We start from the raw sequence: 17,941 nt of genomic DNA, 5'->3' as shown, positions 1-17,941 counted from the left end.
ACAACACACAGATCGTGTGCTCGTTCAGTCTCTTTGGCGCTTCAGCCGAGGACTTATCTATACCCAGATATCACGAATATCGCAATTCTTCGGTTCTGCCTTTCGTTATAAGTACACTTATCTCTTTTTTTTCGGTCTCTCGCGCGGGCTACTGTGCAAGTTATACACGCGGGGACAACATCTCCATCCACAACAATAAACCAACTATTTTTCATTAACTTTTAAGTTTTGTACACCTCAACTTGTGTGCATCCAACATGGCTGGACGAGGTGGTTACGATGATAGGCAAGTATATCTTCTGTGATAAATCGTCTTCTGAATTAGCACCCCCCCTCCTATCTCCTGACCCACGTCTTCTTCTCGGCGCGGGGAAAGATCACGCGCGCGCGCTCTGCTTGTGCTATTTTTTTTTTATATCTTGTACCCTTTGGAAGTGATTCGATGATCTCACGAGTGTGCACACTCAACACACCCACCAGGTTATGTGTCGAGCCGAGGTTAAGCCCTGTCGCAAGCTGGGAGCCTGTATAGACGCATGGCTTGCGTGGGTTTTCAGCTGGGAGTCTCCAATTTTTTAGAACACCAGCTTCGCTCATTTTATTTCGGGCTCTTGCGACTTACTTTGGTTAATACGATATTCGGGCGACTTCCAGACCGGAGCCACACGCGCTCACGGTCTCTGTACCACGTACATGTACACACACATGTCTAATACACGTTGTTGCCTCTCTCGAGAGCCGCTGTCCTGTCCCTGTCCAGCTCACGTGCATACATTATTTGCTATCAATATAAGTATGTTGCAATTTAAATAACAAGATAAAGATTGTTAACTTATTGTTTTAGTAATTATGGACGTGGAGGCGGTGGAAGCAGCAAGCCCTTGCCCATGGAGCCACCATACAAAGCATTTGTTGGTAATCTACCCAATGGCATTGTCCAGGGTGACGTTGACAAAATTTTTGCCAACATGAATGTCAAAAATATTAGACTTGTCAAAGATCGTGATACCGATAGGTTTGTACACTTCTTCTTGAGAGTGCTTGATTCTTACATCAATCTCTAGGATTTTTACAAATATTCTTACACAAGTGTAAAACCTAAGGAAATTAAATTGATATTTTTATACAGCCCATTTAAACCAATGAATAAAAAACGGTTTACATTCATTTATGTAAGAGTTTAAGAATCTTAGCTGCCCTTCTGAATTCTTGCGCCATAACTAACTGATGAATCATTATTTTAGGTTTAAAGGTTTTTGTTATGTTGAGTTCGATGATCTCTCCGATCTGAAGCAGGCACTTACGTTGAATGGTATGGTTAGTGTGGAAGGACACATGATTAAAATTGATGTGGCCGAGGATAAAAGAAACGATAGAAGAGGAGGAGGCGGTTTCGATAACAGAAATAGAAGTGGTCCTCCAGGTGGCGGTTTCAATAGAGGACGAGAAGGTAGTGGACCCCCAAGAGGATACAATGATTTTGGTAGTTCATTTGCATATCCAAGTGAACGTTATGCTAATTTTTACACTTTAAAACTAAACACTTGTATATTTTTTGCTTCATTGTCCTTAGTTGTATTAGACTTTTATTTTTCATGCAGTGCTTTGCATTGATTATTTTTGTTTTTTTCGTTGAACTTGGCATAATTTACTTATAATGTGCTTCAATCTTATAAATCATTTAGAAATATGACTTTCCATCAACTGGAGATGAATATTATTTGATAACACAAAAAACGCCTCTGACACTCTTGTTCTGATGATACAATAGTATTAAAAAAGGTTAATTTATCTTCAGCAAAAACGTCAATTATGTTTTATTCCATCAGAACATTAGTAACGGCTTTGAAACTGAATTTAAAAAACTTGGGATTTTTTAAAACTTAATTATTTTGAACTGTTAGTTCTTGTACAGGTGTATATGTTTTATGAAATTTCATGATTTGATGTAAACATTGTGTTATAATTTTATGACGTCAACGTTAACAATACTAACATCATCCTTGCTTAGGAAACTACAACGATCGAGGAATGGGTGGAGGGAGGCAGGGCGGCGGCTATAACGACAGTCGAAGCGGTAGCCGTGGGTACGGTGGCGGTGGTTTTAATGACAATTCCGGTAGTCGCGATTGGAACTATCGAGGTGGCAGTGGCTCCGATGATCATCAACGGGGTCCTGGCGGTTCGTCAAGGTATGGTGGCGGCAGATCTCGAGATGGTCCGGGCTCCGACAGAAGCTATAAGGACGAACCCTTCATGAATAGTACACCACCAGGTAATTGACTCATAATTGAATTTAAGAATCCGTTGTAAACTTTTATTTATTTATTAATTTTAAAGTAACGATTAACGTAATAAGACACTGATATGCTATCATTAAATTTTAGACACAACCGGCAGAAAGCCTTTGAAGTTAAAACCGAGAACTGTCGACGCTCCTGTGAACTCGTTAGCCGACACCACCGCACGAAGCGCAATCTATGGTGGAGCTAAACCCCGAGAAGAGAAAATCGAAAACGATGATAAGTAAACCGAGAAATATTTTACCGTGACGTATGATAATTTTTTTCTCCTCTTATCAACGTTATCCAAAAGAACGAGAAAATTCAATCATGTGTGACGGCAAGAGTTTCATTGGATATAAGATAATGCAAACAAAACTTTAAAAGTAAGGCTCCTTCCATTTTCCTGTTTAGACATCAATGGGTGGAATCTTCCCATGGATAAAACGATACATTTTTTTCTTCACTTATCTTGATTACAGTTTATAAATTTTCAAACCTAATTAGTAAAAAAAAATATATCCATGAGAAGAATCTTCCTGCAAGAGATTTTCTTTTGTTTTGTTAAGAAGACAGACACTGCTTCGAAACAGTTTTGACAGTTTGTTTTTCTTATATCATATATGAAGAAAAAAAAAAAAATTATTTGTTACTTGAAAAAGTTGAAATATGTAAAAATTTGGTTTGGATGTATTTTTTTATGTTTTGAATTGTGTCTTCAAACAAACTTGTTTGTATGTAGCCTTGTTTAGTTAATTTTTTTTTCTTTTTTTTTTTTTTTTTTTTTAATGTCTGAAGAGCATTGATCATTGAAAGTTTTTCTTACTTGTAAAAAATTTAATCGCTATTAATAATAATTTTTTTTAAATGTACATACCCATGCGCAATTGTCAACGATGTATGAAAGTCATTGATTTTATCCACTGCAATCTTTTTGACGAATTTTGAAAGTTAAAAAATGCTTTTTCAGTTGTAACCACGATGCGGTAAATTATCGATGCTCTCGCCAAGTTATCTATAATCCAAGATATACATAATTGTGTAATTTATTATTTTTCTTTAAATCATTTCACACGGAATAAGATTTTTTTAAATACCAAGCCTCTGTCTCTCAGCAACTGCATTTTTCTGTGGCAATACTAGAGGAACAATATTTTCTATCTAAACTCATTGTTGAAGCACTTAATAATGAAAAGAAGTGTGTATAAAACTGAGACTGCTCCCAGAAGAGGAAAAAATAAACCGAAATAGTAATAACGTACTTCACACGGAACTACCCAAGCATTGACGAGTGCTTTGGTGCATGTATGATTACCGATTATTATTGTGAATAATTAGGATTATAAAATAGATGATGTGGATGATGATGATTCAAGAGAGGCGCTCGCGAATATACAGATTTTGATATACATAGCACTAGACCAGATTTCGTGATCGAATGAACAAAATTCACTTCGCGACTTCTTTCACTTATGAACCAAAACATCCGAAGATATTTATGGCATTGCCCGATGCGCAACAAGAACAATAGTTATAAGGATAAAAAAAAGGGAAAAAATAACTTATCAAGTTATTTCGAATATGCTCAATGCAACGAGTTTTTCAAGTGACTAAATAGAACTTACAGAAAATCGTATCGTTGCTTTACTCCTCCGCTATTTTTTCAAAGAGTACAAAAGAAAGGTAATGAAGTATCTTGTCTCCAAACACAGCAGTTAACAACTGTTTTTTTTTTTTTTTTTTTTTAATCTTTCATACTTTCAACTCGGAGCTCCACTCTCCTTTATCACTGTATAAACTGAGATACTTCATAATCTTTGCTACGAAAATAAGTCTATACAAGAAATAAAAAAAAAGGTTTATAATGAAATAGAATAAATTATTTAAAAAACTGTTATGAAAATTACAGCAGTGATGAGCAGCCTAAAACTTATCCAAAGAAATCGACATGAACTCATTCGTGAATACGTCGGATCTTTGCTGAAGCAAAAAAAAATAATGAGAAAACAATCTGTGCGCGTTGGTACGATGATGGATCGTATACCTTCGAGAATGTCTATGGTCCTGTGGTTTTTATCGATTTAAGTGAATTGCGCTGAAATAATGGTTAGGCATGAAAAAATTAATGATAAAACATGAAAATGATTTTTAAGAAAATATATGTGAAAGCAAATAAGAGAGGAAGAGCGCTATGAGTTTTTAACTCAGAAATGAAAAATTATTAAGATAATAAAAGAAGAAAAAAAATGGAAAACTCGAATTCACTTTAATTGTAAAGCTGTGCTTGTATATGAACTTACTTATTCCGTGAATAAAGTAGTTGTTTGCCTCGTATCCGTGTAATATGTCGCCGTATATAAAGAAAAAAAAACGATTGCGAAACCGTAAAGAAATAGTAAAAATTGACAGCTAGGACGTTCTTTTTTTTTTTGTGTAATTCGATCTGTGAATAATACTGGTGTATATGATATCATTAATGTATTTTGTAAACTACCCTTTAATATATACCGATTTAATCACTCTTATTTGAAGTTTTTTTTTTCTCATCTTATATCTAACTTGAAATTTATTTTATTCTCTATTGTAAGAGGAATTCTAATACAAGTTAAATAATTTATCAACATCCTACTCTGAGAAACATGAGTACTTTTCTGATGCTAATATAACTAAGTTACATTTTGACTTTTTTTTTTTCAAGTGATGATTTTTATACTTATAAGTAAAAAGATTTGTCATTTATTAAAGATCAAAAATTTTTGTAATTTTTTAACATTTTTCTAAATAGTTATTACCGTTGAAAACGTAGTGAGCGCTTGTACCTACATGCAGATATATGCAAAAAAAATTATATTTATCACACACGCACACCACCTCACTTCCCCTGATTGATTTTGAAGAACCTACACCTACTCTCACAGCTTCAAAAATTTACCACCTCAAGCGAGTAATTTGCAGTAATAATTGGCGTGTCAACTAAATAAAAAAAATCTTGATATCTCGCAGTACACCATCTGTGCGGGGTGGAGGTTCGTACTTCGTAAAGAAGCCCGGTTACATCTGCATATAAAAACGCATAAGAACAAGTATGAGTGCACAAACTGACGTATACGAGTGCACGAAAAAGTGCGCAGTGATATAATAAGTAGTGCCATATGGTCATTTCATTAAACCATACAAGTAGAATACCTATACTTTTGGAGATCGATTTTCGGGGGAAAAAAAAAAAAAAATATGTTATAAACTTGCCGCAAATAGCTTAAAAAATATCAACTTATTATTGTCTATCTATCAGATTAGTTGCGGCTGGTTTATAATCAATTACACGGCTCAACTGTAAGTTGTAATAATTATTTTGATCAGCGCCATCTAGCGTTGTGGATTTTTGAACTAAAAAGTGGCCCTAAACTTTTGAAACCGAGCTTTAGCGCGGAGAGCCATTAAGGCAATTATAAACCAGCCGCAACTTATCTTGTAGCTATAAAATAAAAAAATAACTATACACCTGTTTTTGGCGGCAAGTTACAAACTATCTTGAACTCGAAAAATTATCTTTAAAAGTATAAACACATAGAAGGTCAATTTTTTGGTAGAAAATAGATTTTTAACTTGCCGCCAAAAACACATGTATCGTTATTTTTTCATTTTATAGCTTCATCTCGAGTTGCGGCTGGTTTATAATTGATTAAATGGCTCTAAGCCCTTATGCTTGGTTTCAGAATTTTAGAGGCCACTTTTGGCGAAAAAATGAAAACCGCTAGATGGCGCTGATCAAAATAATTATTACAACTCACAATAGAGACATATAATAAACCAGCCGCAACTAATTTGATAAATAGAAAATAATAAGTTAACATTTTCTGTGCTATTTGCGGCAAGTTTACAATCTATCTTTTATCCATATAAAATCGACCATATTTACAAAACTACAATAATATTTTAGACCTTTTAACATTAACTCATCGAAGCATAGCCTTTCAACTTTGTAGTTCGAATAAACAGTTAACTTATATTATATGTACATAGCAACATTTAGCTATGTTAATCAATATAAATTAGCTAGAACATGACAAATTGCTTTACTCTCTTGTATGCTTTATTTCTCCCTTTTTTGCATGTGTATTTGAATATTATCCAACTTAAACCTTATCAGTATCTTGGTATTTTACTAACAAACGATATATTATTTAACTGCAAAATTAGGTAATCCTACAGAAGATCGTTAGCTTAAAAGAAGTCAAACAATCTCAACTTTTTTTTGTTGTTTTAACACGATTGTATTTGTTATTTAGCTGTTTAGAGAATTGCAGTAAGCGTAGACAATAAATTTATCTGTTTATAGATTGCCGAAGCAGCATATACTAAACAAACGTGGATTATTTGCTAATATTACACGTGTATCAAAATAAAGTAGTTAGTTTGACATACTAATATATTTGACATACTAATGAAGTATCATGTCAGAGATATCTATTTTTATATTTTCTCCATTTATTGGAAAAGTTGTTGCTAAGTATCTGTGATTGTTGGTAGAAAAGGTACTTGGTGCATATTTAATTTTTAATGTTTTTTGTACATCGATATTATATATACAATAGTCCATCAATAGCAAGAAATATTGAAAATAACTTTATTTTTATTATTCTACTTAAATGTTGTCAATGCTTAAAAAGTTAATGTTAAAAGGTCTAAAATATTATTGTAGTTTTGTAAATATGGTCGATTTTGTATGGATAAAAGATAGATTGTAAACTTGCCGCAAATAGCACAGAAAATGTTAACTTATTATTTTCTATTTATCAAATTAGTTGCGGCTGGTTTATTATATGTCTCTATTGTGAGTTGTAATAATTATTTTGATCAGCGCCATCTAGCGGTTTTCATTTTTTCGCCAAAAGTGGCCTCTAAAATTCTGAAACCGAGCATAAGGGCTTAGAGCCATTTAATCAATTATAAACCAGCCGCAACTCATGATGAAGCTATAAAATAAAAAAATAACGATACATATGTTTTTGGCGGCAAGTTAAAAATCTATTTTCTACCAAAAAATTGACCTTCTATGTATTTATACTTTTAAAGATAATTTTTCGAGTTCAAGATAGTTTGTAACTTGCCGCCAAAAACAGGTGTATAGTTATTTTTTTATTTTATAGCTACAAGATGAGTTGCGGCTGGTTTATAATTGACTAAATGGCTCTACGCGCTAAAGCTCGGTTTCAAAAGTTTAGGGCCACTTTTTAGTTCAAAAATCCGCAACGCTAGATGGCGCTGATCTAAATAATCATGTGGGTTATCACAACTAATAGTAGAGCCGTGTAATCGATTATAAACCAGCCGCAACTGATCTCATAGATAGACAATAAAAAATTAAAAGTTTTGTTGCTCTTTGCGGCAAGTTTACAACCCATCTTCTTTCCAAAAATTGACCTCCAAAAATATAGATATTCTACTTATATGGTTTAATAAAATTGACCATATGGCACATGGCACTACTAAATTAGCAGAGAGGAGTAAAGCATCTAGATACTGTACTCATCTCTGCTAATTATAGTATCACTGCGCGCTTTCGTGCACTCTCATACTCGGACGTGTTTTTGTGCACTCAAACTTACTAACTTAAGTACTTGTTTTTGCGCGCGCTTCTGCGTTATTATGTACCTAGATGTCGTGACACCGGGCTTCCGTAGGTTCGTGCTTCGTGGGGCGGAATTTCGTTTCTCGCTCTCGCTCAGTTATAAGTTATAAGTGCAGTGACGCTTTGTTACAGTTTTAGATTATTTGTCAAATCTATACTTCTTTAGTACTTAGGACAGACTAATTGATAAATGAAATAAGTTAAAATATGTTATATTAAGTTCATGTGTGGCGTTTGTACTAATTGTTTGTACTACTATGCTTTAAATTAATATCATCTACATACATATTTAAGTCTGTGACCCCATTTTAACATAATTGAAGGTATTTTAATTAATTTAAAATTACTTTTTAATCGAATGTTGATTCAATTCCATCATCAGTTATAAAAACATTAGTTTTTGACATAGAGATTATATTATCTCTATGGTTTTGATGAGGACGGACCTATATCTATATAATAAAAAATGTATATAAGTATCCCCCGTACAGATAGCAAAGCGCGCTAAAATACCAAAAGCCGAACAACTATTCAAATTTTATCAGCTGAACGTTTATAACGATTGTGAATACATTCTCAACAGCAACAATAAAGATACATGAGGAAAAACGACTGAGACACAAAACGTAGTTTAAGTAACGAAAACCCGTAAAACGCTGGTAAAACTAATAGTTCTTTATTTCAGATTCCATGAAAAAATGGATGGTTTCGATTTTGCGATAAATTGCTTCATTTGTGAGAAGCCCCTACTCACGGAAGAATGTGTGACAGTGGTGAGAGGGATGGACACATTGCGAAAAGCATCCGAAGAAAGAAGCGATGGTTTTTCGAACGACCTACGAAACATGGAGTCGGTAACAGTTCACGTGGAGTGTAGAAAAAAATACACTTCGACGAGATACATTGACGCTATTAAAAGACGAAGAAATTCTTTGTCACCGTACAGTCCGAAAACAAAAATTCCGAGGTACAATAATAGTTTTGATTGGGCAAGTAGGTGTTTTATATGCGCTGAAGATGTCACAGATGAAATAAAAGCAACTGCAGGAACGAGCGACATTCGTACCGTTACAACTCACAATTTCAGAAGTACTATATTGAATTATGTGAGCAGTAGAAAAAACGGAGTGCAAAAAACAGTATTTTCTCGACTTAGTCCTGAACTTGATTTGGTGGCATTGAACGCCAAGTATCATAGAAAGTGCCTGGAGATGATGTACAATCTTTCAAGATCTACAGAAGAACCAGAAAACGTAATCAGGCGTCCTGAAGCATACGACGAATCTGTGACCATGAAAAAAATTTATCATTATATTGATACTAATGAAGACGGACAGTTTTCCTTCGATGAAATTAAAAGTTGTTTGAGCGATGATGACTACTTTCCTGATGATGAAACTATAAAAAGTCGCTTACAAGAGCATTACGGTAATGATCTCGTAATATCTATTAAGAAGAGGCACAGTACGTTATTTTGTTTACGAAACAAAATCCGGCAATACTCATCAGGCGATTTTAAAGAACAAACGTTAAACCATGTTACTGACGAATCCAAGGAAGTTTTGCAAAAACCATCTGTAAGAAGACATTCGAGCTGTGCTTTGTCGTGATCAATACTATCCTGCTTGTGATGAAATACTTGAAGACATTTTGATGAAAACATTTCCAAACAATTTTTATTGCAATAATTGTTTATAATATAAAGTAATGCCTGCCTTCTCTCTTTTTTTAAATTTTTAAATTTTTTATGTCTACTTAATTATATACTAACAGATAAAATATAATAGATAAAAAAATTTCACGGAATTCAGGTATGTATTACAGTGAATAAGTTGCTAAGCTATTGCTACTCTCGAGCTATGCGTTAAACGTACCCAAGAGTTTCATAAAACTTGCTAATGATGATCAGGATTTTTAAGCATTAAGTATTTTAAGATAAAACGTTTATTTTTCTTATACTTATGTGTACTTTGAGATAATGTAAGCATGGAAGATTATTGGAATAATGTAATTTTTCAAAAATCAAAGCATGTATTTAGAGATGTAAGTTAAACAAGATAAAGAAACTTCTTATAATGGGGCTCACAACATGTAAATAGTTCTTATATTCAAAGATTTTTTGGCTTCTGAAAAAATGGGTCTGTACACCTCAATACAACGCTGCTTCTCCCATGAGCCCCAGGAGTTCTGTACAACAAATATTTTGATAAAATGTTTAGTGATCATTAAACTGTTGTGAGCAAACTGTCATGTAAGATTTGTCGCATTTGATATTTGATAATTGTGAGTAAACTTGGATTTCCATGTGTTACACACGATTCGAATTGAAAATAAATAAATACGTTTGTTTATTAATTAAAAGGTTTTGTTTGATTAAATATTGTTAAACGCTTTGTACATAAAAAATGTGGATGCTGATTAAACTTAGACACAGAGTAAAATATAGGATGCAAAAAGATCTCTATTGTAAATTTACAATCACTACTTTTTTTTTTTTTTTACTATTTATTCATCATAGAAAGTATTTTTTATTTTTAAAATGTATGACCATTTTTATCAAATCATTTTTCGTTGTAAGGTGGGTACATCCAAAAATTGTGCGAAAAAAAAAAACAAAAAAAAGAGCTTCGACCACGCCTTGCACGAGAGGGAGATTTTTTTATGGTGATCCTATACACTACTTTTTTACACACACGCGCATTGGCTTCCGCGGTCGCCTCTATTCTGCCCCCGGCTTCCCTTCTATATATTTTATTTATTGACACTCGTCGCGACGCTACACGTATTGACGTATACTTTTATATAAGCATGTGTAACCGTGTGTGATACATCATATATCGTCATCAGTTCATTATCCATCTCTCGTTCAGTCATTTGTCGAACACTCGGCCAATTCGCATTAGTCACCTCGCCCACGCTACAAAATCTGTATTTCAACAATATGTATAATTCTATAAGTGTTTTTTGCGATGCGTCGAATTATTTATATATATAATCGAGAAAATATATAGAATCGAGAAAATATACGCTGTTTCTCAGGGCGTAGAAAACCGGAGTCGTGAGTTGTTGTGCATTTTGGATCTTTAAACTCTTTAATAATATACTCTTTCATCCTTTGAAAAATACGTAAGTATACTAATCGCAACGAGAAAGTAAATAAAAATTAGAGGAAAAAGAAACAACAGGAGTTTTTAATTTGTTCAACTTATAATATTATTAGCTGTCCGGTGCTACATAGAATTTATTATCAAAGGCAACGCGATACTTAATTTCAACGGGGCTTTTGTTTATGTATGCGCACTGCACAGGCTCCGGAAGCCGGAAGTTGTTGTTTTTTGGAGCACCAAAAAGAATCGACAATCCAGAAACTGTACCATTATTACTACCCATCATCCATTATAATATATTAAAATGTCGAATGACAGCGTCAAAACGGTGAGTATACTTTATATATTATTTATGTAACTGTACAACAATTACATTTTTCGACTCACGACAAACACGTACTCGAAAATTCCTTAGATCAAAAGATTATTGATGGTTTAAAAAATTGTCACACTCTATAAAATTCTTCAGTTTTCATAAGTGTCAGAAAAACGTAACAATTTAAGTAAATGCAGAATAATGATTTTACTACTAGGATATACTTTATTTACTCTGTTTTTTGCAAACATGCATGAAATTGCGGATTATATTTTCCACAAAAGAGGAAAGAAAAGAGAGCAATAAATGAATGTTGTATGGATTTATTTGTGTGTACTAATATACATATACAGCTCATTTCCTTTCGGAGCAACTGAGCAAAATCAAATAGACTCCTTCTTTTTTTTCTTGATGGGGGATTATTATTATTGACGGGGACCAGCCAACAGGGGTATTGAGACGGAGAGCGTATAAATATATAGTCAATATTGTGATGAGCCCAACACGAGACTCGTAAGAGAGAGAGAGAGCCGAAGAGTTTTGGTGAGCGTCGGAGGTTAGCGTGTTTAGTTTAGTGTAGGCGGGACCCACTCGTGGATAGTATTGTTTTTTTATCAGTCATTGTGAGAACCCGCGGCTATCTCTGTCCGCGGTGCATCACGTGAGTACGAAGAATACATTTACAATCTATCAGCTGTATCGTGCTGTAGTCGTGTGTGAAGTTCACAACTCATCACAAGGCATTTACCAAGATGAGCAAGGTAAATAAATTTGGGTTTATCGAAATTTATTTGTTGTACATGTATACGTCTCATTGCACCGATCGATAGATGCATTTTGGAGCATCTCATGGACAATAATAGCTACTCTGAAACTTGTAGTCAAAGAATAAATAACTGTTACTTTTGTGTAACTTAGGATGTACCCTATTCTATTAATTCGTGAGTCAACACTGTCAGCAGTGCGATTGAACTTGAATCTTTGGTGAATATATATAATATAGAAGTACTCTCGACACGCGCGTGACAAATTGAAAGTATATTTTTAGGTCATGCGAATGAGGGGAAAAAAAAGAAATCCTCTGTTGTCTATTCAATTGTGGGAGTGAGTACCTCCATACTGAATGACTCTTGAGCCTCTGTATTCGTTGTACCTGCTTTTTGTTTAATCTCATCTCTGCAATTTCATTTCTGATGGTTACATTACGCAGAGAGCAAGTAGTGGTGTGCATATTTTCATGGTTTCGTTTTACAATCAAGATAAATCATCTCCATCGCTTCTTTTATCCAGAAACCTTTAGCAAGACGATAATGGAATTTTTTCAATAAAATCGTAATCGCATATTAATAACTAATGGTTATTAATTTGTTCGCGTGCTCGCACTTTTTTTTTTGTTATTCAGATGTGTCTAATTTTTGCGTCATTGAAGCCACTTGTCATTCTTATTGGCACAGTAACTCCTTTGTTAGAGTTGCTCATACATCAACAGTTATTCTCTCGAGTTCACAATTACTAGTGCTATTTCCATATGTAAAAACAATCAATCGATAGTGCGAAAATATTTTGACCGTTTCACTGGTAAATATTATTCTGCCAAAAAGTAAATATTATATATACGTATAGTCATAGTAACACTTTTCTCAATGCAACGCAGCATTTTTTTTATTGATACTGAAAAATGCTGAGGAATGCTGACCAAAGTAAATGTCAAACCAGGCGACGATGTGTTTTTATTTCTCAAAATTTAATTCTTCTTACTAGACTACAAAAGTTTATATTTCTAACATTATTCAATCATAAATAAAGCCAGTACATGGTATTATTATCATAACTAGTATAAATTAAAAAAATTTTTTTTTCAGTTTGCAAATCTAGAAACTCCCGGCTATGTGGGCTTTGCAAATCTTCCAAACCAAGTGCATCGAAAGTCGGTCAAAAAAGGTTTTGAGTTTACATTAATGGTCGTTGGTGAGTCAGGACTTGGAAAATCAACGTTAGTCAACAGTCTCTTTCTCACTGACTTGTATCCCGAGCGAATCATTCCAAATGCAACAGGTAAATAGCACTAAATACATTATTTTTCGTATTTTATCAATGAATGAAATTCTATACCATTCAATGACTAATTATTTTTTTGTGATTTCTTTAAATCAATAGCCATGGTAGAACTTTGTAGTAAGTACAAGTGAAATATGCCTTCATAGATGAAATCGTTTGGTATTTAGAAAAATTGAAATTTTATGTAGTACACTTTTATGTTTTTATTGTGTTTCTTCATGTCGAATTTTACTTTACACGTTATTAATTACACTCCTTGATTAATTTTTTGATTTATCGTTTAAATGTTGTTGATAAGCATTTGAAATTTATTTGATTATCTTCTAAAAGGCATGTACATACATACACTATGCTACAAATAAAGTATGTATTTTTAATGGTACTTCAAGTATTATTTTTTGTACACTTTAGGACTTATATTATTTTATTTTAATGTTTTTATAAAGCACTAAAGTAGCTATCAATGTGAATAATGTACTATTATTCTTGGATTCTAATTTGCTCTATTTTTACAGAAAAAACCAATCAGGTAGTAAAGCTTGAAGCTTCTACAGTTGAGATCGAAGAAAGAGGAGTAAAGCTTCGCTTGACTGTAGTTGACACACCAGGGTATGGCGATGCTATTGACAATACAGATAGCTTCAGAGCCATCATCCAGTATATTGATGATCAGTTTGAAAGATTTTTGAGAGACGAGAGTGGTTTAAACAGAAGAAACATCGTTGATAACAGAATACACTGCTGTTTTTACTTCATTTCCCCCTTTGGTCATGGGTACGTATATTTTTCTAATCTAGGTAACTCTAATGAATGCATGAAACACCGAAAACATACTTTTTTTTTCAAAAGTCTCAAGCCATTGGATATTGAATTCATGAAGCAACTACACAACAAAGTAAATGTTGTACCGGTGATCGCTAAAGCCGACGTATTAACAAAGAAAGAGATGCTGCGCCTGAAGAAGCGTGTTTTAGAGGAAATCGAGGAAAATGGAATTAAAATTTATCCACTTCCCGATTGCGATAGTGATGAAGACGAGGATTATAAGGAACAGGTAAAGCAGCTCAAAGAAGCTGTTCCATTTGCAGTTTGCGGCTCAACTACTCTGCTTGAGGTCAAAGGAAGAAAAGTCAGAGGAAGACTTTATCCATGGGGAGTCGTCGAGGTGGAAAATCCTGACCACTGTGACTTTATTAAGCTCAGAACTATGTTGATGTAAGAGTTATTGCTAGTGACTTTGATTATATGACTTTCAAATATGTTATGTAATGTTTACTTTCCATTTCAGCACACACATGCAAGATTTGCAAGAAGTCACTCAAGAGGTGCATTATGAAAATTATAGAAGCGAACGACTTGCTAAGGGAGCACCGGTTCCTCCAAGACGTCAAACGTAAAAATAGCTCTTTAATACTAATACGTTTGTTATAAAATTTTTTACATACCAAACTGAATCTAATTGTATCATGTTTAATTTTCAGTATCGTCGAAAATGACAAGACCAGTATTTCTGAAAAAGATCGCATTTTACAAGAAAAGGAAGCCGAACTTAGAAGAATGCAGGAAATGCTGGCCGTTATGCAGGCTCAGATGCAGCAGCAGCAGCCATAAGAGATTTTTATTTATTTGGTGCCAAGAGAGCAATGATTGCAAAGAGAAAGAGAGTCTATTTCTTAGATAGTCTGTTTTTAAAAGTCTAAGATGAATGCGGGTGTGAAGTACGAACCAGTTGCCTTGCGTTTTTTAAAATCGAATCTCAAAGTGCATAAACGATTATAACCATTACCTCGTGACATATATATTTCACGTTTTGGTGGAACTTTTTTATTAAATGAACAAGAAAGCTGGAGAAGCAATTTTAATGCGAGATTTTACTTCAGGCAAAGACTTGCTTAGAAAAAAAAACATCGAAACCTAAGAAGTGTCTTATTACAGTCATTCTTGTAACAAATTTTTTACTTTTTGTACTTTTATATTCTTAGAGTTTCGTTACCTAGAAAAAGAATTCGACAGTATTTAGAGAACAATTTTCCAACATTTTGAGAAGTAAAACAGATCTTTTAGATATTAGACTCTAAACTTCCAAATATGATTATTTATTTATTTTTTTCTTTTGCAATTCAAAAAGTATACTACAAAGTATACTTAAATAAAGCGGCGCATTGTAAGCGTATGACACGAAAATATATATTTTTTCATAACAACTGTACTTTACGGACTTGGCAGACACGTTGTTTGTTCACTAGCAATATTCTTTCGTAATTTTTTTTTAAATATATTTTTAAAAAATTGTTTAGATTTAATTCATGCTATTTGTGTATTTGCCTATTCACGGGTATGTACTTATTCAGAAAAAAACATACCACTGAATATATGGATATTTTCGATTAATTAATACTTGAAAATATTAATATATGTATATGAAGCACAGTATTTATCATAGAGCATACTTTTAAATGGTAAAGTTATGAGTAATAAAAATAGCCGCAACAATAGCTTATCTCTAATTCTTTAAAAAATTCCAAAATTAAAGTGGTGTTATATACAGACTTTTGATTAAGATTATTTCAACAAGTCAATTTTTTTTTATTATTAACATACTTTACACATCACTTTAACGAGTATTGTTATTAGTTTTAAATATAACAAAGTCGTGAGAACGACTCACGATATAAGTATTCTTTTTTATACAAATTCATTTTTTACATATCAAAGACAAGCGTCTTGAGAAGCCTGCGCGTGCGTTGGACTCTCAGCTCAGTCCTTGTGCATGTAATAGTCAATTGCCGTAGAGAAGGCTGCAAAGCCTAGGGCACCAACGATACCTGCCTTGACGCCGGCTACGAATGAGATGTGAAAAATTTTTTATATAAAAAAAAAAGAGCAAAAGTATTCTATAAAGGTATATAATAAACTGTGAAAAACTAAAAGTATGATTGATTTTGTTTTTACCTCTCAGACCAAGAAGCCCTCCTGTCAAGCCTCCTGCATACGTGCCATTCTTCCAATCAGTTTTACCACGATACTGAAATTGGCAAAGCAATTTTCATATAATTGTAAAAAATAATTTTAATATAATTAACTTACTGATTCTATGGCACATTCAACACCTGAGAAGAAAAAACCGATAACAGCAAAGTTTTTAGCATAAGAAAATGTTGTCATTCTCATTTCCCGAAATACTTCACGAGCTGTTTGTTGCTTTTCAACAGCAGCGACGTTTGGGTTCACACTTGATGTGAACAAACCCAGTGCCGCACCAAGACCAAACCCTGCAAAGCATTTTGACGTTTTAATGATCAGATAACTTTAGAAGGAATGGAAATAATTTTGTTTTACATTTCAAGAAAAAATTGATGTACCTAAAACACAACTCATGATGCTTTTAAAAACACAGCTTTCCATAAATCTTTCAATACTCTTTTCTTCATTTGATTTGATGTAGCCTCCACCCAGACATCTAGGGATTATTATATTTTCTCTGTATCTTTGATGATTGGTCACAAGGTATATTGCTATTTTGTCCCACTCTTCATCGTACATAAAAACTGGAACTCTTTTGGGTTTTGGTTTAGGTGGTGGAGGAAATGCTGCTTTTGGGCCAAGTGGATTGTAAAAATCATTCATGTTCAATGAATAAGGTGCTGCAAGTGGTATCACATCAATTCTTATGAATTATGTAAATCTATTTTATATCTGAAATAAGTCAGTAAAAATCGATCTTTTAATGTTTTTACAACATAATGATTCAAGGTATAGGAACTTGAACAAAGTTTTTTTTAGTTCTGAAATTGTCAATTATCAGAATTGAGGAATATTAATGTAGAAACAGAGACTGTGGTGAAAAAAAAGCTAGATAAAACGAGATTCAAGTTGATTAATAAATTTAATACTGTTTTTAATAATACCTCTACAGATTTTAAAAATCCATTCGAATCATCACACATTTATGATAAAACGTAATGTTCTTCGAGTGCCTTCGATTTGAACATACATAACCTCAAAACTTTCCAAAAATAAACTTAACGAGTAAGAAAAAGCACTATACTAACAAAACAAATATTAATTGATTGTATACTGACAAAATAGATTAATTTTTTGTTATTTCACCAAGTGTCAACATATTAACGATACCGGTCAACCGGCAACAATCGCGACTTGTAAAAAAAAACAACTGTGTACCGAGCAGAAGAGCAGTGTTTTCTCTCTCTCTCTTCTTGTACTCTCTCCCAACTCCCAACTCCCCCCCCCCCAAATATACAAAAAAATAGCGCCGACACCCGCGCCTTTATTCTCTCGGGTGTTTGTTTAAATTGTCAATCTATAGAACGATTTACAAAAAAACAATATTTTATCAAAAAATCTTCATAGACGGATTTTATTATACGTATTAAAAAAAAAGTTCCTCGTTTCTTTGAACTAAGCGTACACATATGGCTACAAAAGTCATCATCATCGATACTTGAATGAAGATGATCGGTATGTATAATGATCATTACCGATCTCCATTTTATTCGCCCTATTTTTGCTTGGCTCAATATATGAA

At 33.4% G+C, this 17,941-nt stretch overlaps 4 protein-coding genes across 10 annotated transcripts; 3 read left to right on the top strand and 1 right to left on the bottom strand.

Annotated features, from left to right (window-relative positions):
• The first annotated feature begins 24 nt into the window (after positions 1 to 24).
• Positions 25 to 4,803, top strand: eIF4H1 (eukaryotic translation initiation factor 4H1). Of its 3 annotated transcripts, none has more exons than XM_014352406.2 (5): positions 25 to 286; positions 845 to 1,015; positions 1,245 to 1,450; positions 2,012 to 2,275; positions 2,388 to 4,803. In XM_014352406.2, exons 1-5 carry the CDS (start codon positions 258 to 260, stop codon positions 2,528 to 2,530), a joined length of 813 nt encoding a protein of 270 aa, XP_014207892.1. In that variant the 5' UTR covers positions 25 to 257; the 3' UTR covers positions 2,531 to 4,803. The 3 variants fall into 3 exon arrangements, with proteins under 3 accessions (XP_014207892.1, XP_014207891.1, XP_089454592.1); XM_014352405.2 differs by having other exon boundaries at positions 1,245 to 1,483; XM_089598466.1 differs by having other exon boundaries at positions 25 to 301; positions 1,245 to 1,504.
• Positions 4,804 to 8,091: 3,288 nt separating this feature from the next.
• Positions 8,092 to 10,299, top strand: LOC149375575 (uncharacterized). 3 transcript variants are annotated; one of them, XM_089598535.1, is made up of 2 exons: positions 8,092 to 8,113; positions 8,600 to 10,299. In XM_089598535.1, exon 2 carries the CDS (start codon positions 8,613 to 8,615, stop codon positions 9,522 to 9,524), a length of 912 nt encoding a protein of 303 aa, XP_089454661.1. In that variant the 5' UTR covers positions 8,092 to 8,113; positions 8,600 to 8,612; the 3' UTR covers positions 9,525 to 10,299. The 3 variants fall into 3 exon arrangements, with proteins under 3 accessions (XP_089454661.1, XP_089454663.1, XP_089454662.1); XM_089598537.1 differs by lacking the exon at positions 8,092 to 8,113 and adding an exon at positions 8,189 to 8,237; XM_089598536.1 differs by lacking the exon at positions 8,092 to 8,113 and adding an exon at positions 8,427 to 8,540.
• Positions 10,300 to 10,529: 230 nt separating this feature from the next.
• Positions 10,530 to 15,890, top strand: Septin1 (Septin 1). Of its 3 annotated transcripts, XM_089598400.1 has the most exons (8): positions 10,530 to 11,040; positions 11,135 to 11,349; positions 13,200 to 13,392; positions 13,495 to 13,512; positions 13,911 to 14,169; positions 14,245 to 14,610; positions 14,684 to 14,788; positions 14,877 to 15,890. In XM_089598400.1, exons 2-8 carry the CDS (start codon positions 11,326 to 11,328, stop codon positions 15,004 to 15,006), a joined length of 1,095 nt encoding a protein of 364 aa, XP_089454526.1. In that variant the 5' UTR covers positions 10,530 to 11,040; positions 11,135 to 11,325; the 3' UTR covers positions 15,007 to 15,890. The 3 variants fall into 3 exon arrangements, with proteins under 3 accessions (XP_089454526.1, XP_014207884.1, XP_089454525.1); XM_014352398.2 differs by lacking the exon at positions 13,495 to 13,512 and having other exon boundaries at positions 10,531 to 11,040; XM_089598399.1 differs by lacking the exons at positions 10,530 to 11,040; positions 11,135 to 11,349; positions 13,495 to 13,512 and adding an exon at positions 11,866 to 12,098.
• An 86-nt stretch (positions 15,891 to 15,976) lies between these two features.
• LOC106638985 (mitochondrial import inner membrane translocase subunit Tim22) lies at positions 15,977 to 17,559 on the bottom strand. The gene is made up of 5 exons (XM_014352402.2): positions 17,304 to 17,559; positions 16,758 to 17,091; positions 16,483 to 16,667; positions 16,348 to 16,420; positions 15,977 to 16,235 (listed from the first exon to the last, which is right to left on the bottom strand). The coding sequence occupies exons 2-5, from the start codon at positions 17,020 to 17,022 to the stop codon at positions 16,153 to 16,155; spliced, it is 606 nt and encodes a 201-aa protein (XP_014207888.2). The 5' UTR covers positions 17,023 to 17,091; positions 17,304 to 17,559; the 3' UTR covers positions 15,977 to 16,152.
• Between the last annotated feature and the right edge of the window lie 382 nt (positions 17,560 to 17,941).

This window comes from Copidosoma floridanum, unplaced genomic scaffold, assembly GCF_036245765.1.
Source record: "Copidosoma floridanum isolate Cflo_tuat_1 unplaced genomic scaffold, Cflo_Japanese_pri ptg000006l, whole genome shotgun sequence".
Classification (NCBI taxonomy): domain Eukaryota; kingdom Metazoa; phylum Arthropoda; class Insecta; order Hymenoptera; family Encyrtidae; genus Copidosoma; species Copidosoma floridanum.
This window is presented reverse-complemented; position numbering and strand designations above follow the sequence as displayed.

Coding starts and splice junctions, on each gene's coding strand:
- eIF4H1 (XM_089598466.1), top strand. CDS start 258: ATGGCTGGACGAGGTGGTTACGATGATAGGCAAGTATATCTTCT. Junction 1,505..2,011: donor TAGTTCATTTGCATATCCAA/GTGAACGTTATG, acceptor ATCCTTGCTTAG/GAAACTACAACGATCGAGGA. Junction 2,276..2,387: donor CATGAATAGTACACCACCAG/GTAATTGACTCA, acceptor ATTAAATTTTAG/ACACAACCGGCAGAAAGCCT.
- Septin1 (XM_089598400.1), top strand. CDS start 11,326: ATGTCGAATGACAGCGTCAAAACG. Junction 11,350..13,199: donor CGAATGACAGCGTCAAAACG/GTGAGTATACTT, acceptor TTTTTTTTTCAG/TTTGCAAATCTAGAAACTCC. Junction 14,611..14,683: donor AAGCTCAGAACTATGTTGAT/GTAAGAGTTATT, acceptor TTTCCATTTCAG/CACACACATGCAAGATTTGC.
- LOC149375575 (XM_089598535.1), top strand. CDS start 8,613: ATGGATGGTTTCGATTTTGCGATAAATTGCTTCATTTGTGAGAAGCCC.
- LOC106638985 (XM_014352402.2), bottom strand. CDS start 17,022: ATGAATGATTTTTACAATCCACTTGGCCCAAAAGCAGCATTTCCTCCA. Junction 16,668..16,757: donor CATCATGAGTTGTGTTTTAG/GTACATCAATTT, acceptor AATGCTTTGCAG/GGTTTGGTCTTGGTGCGGCA. Junction 16,236..16,347: donor AGGGCTTCTTGGTCTGAGAG/GTAAAAACAAAA, acceptor TCTCATTCGTAG/CCGGCGTCAAGGCAGGTATC.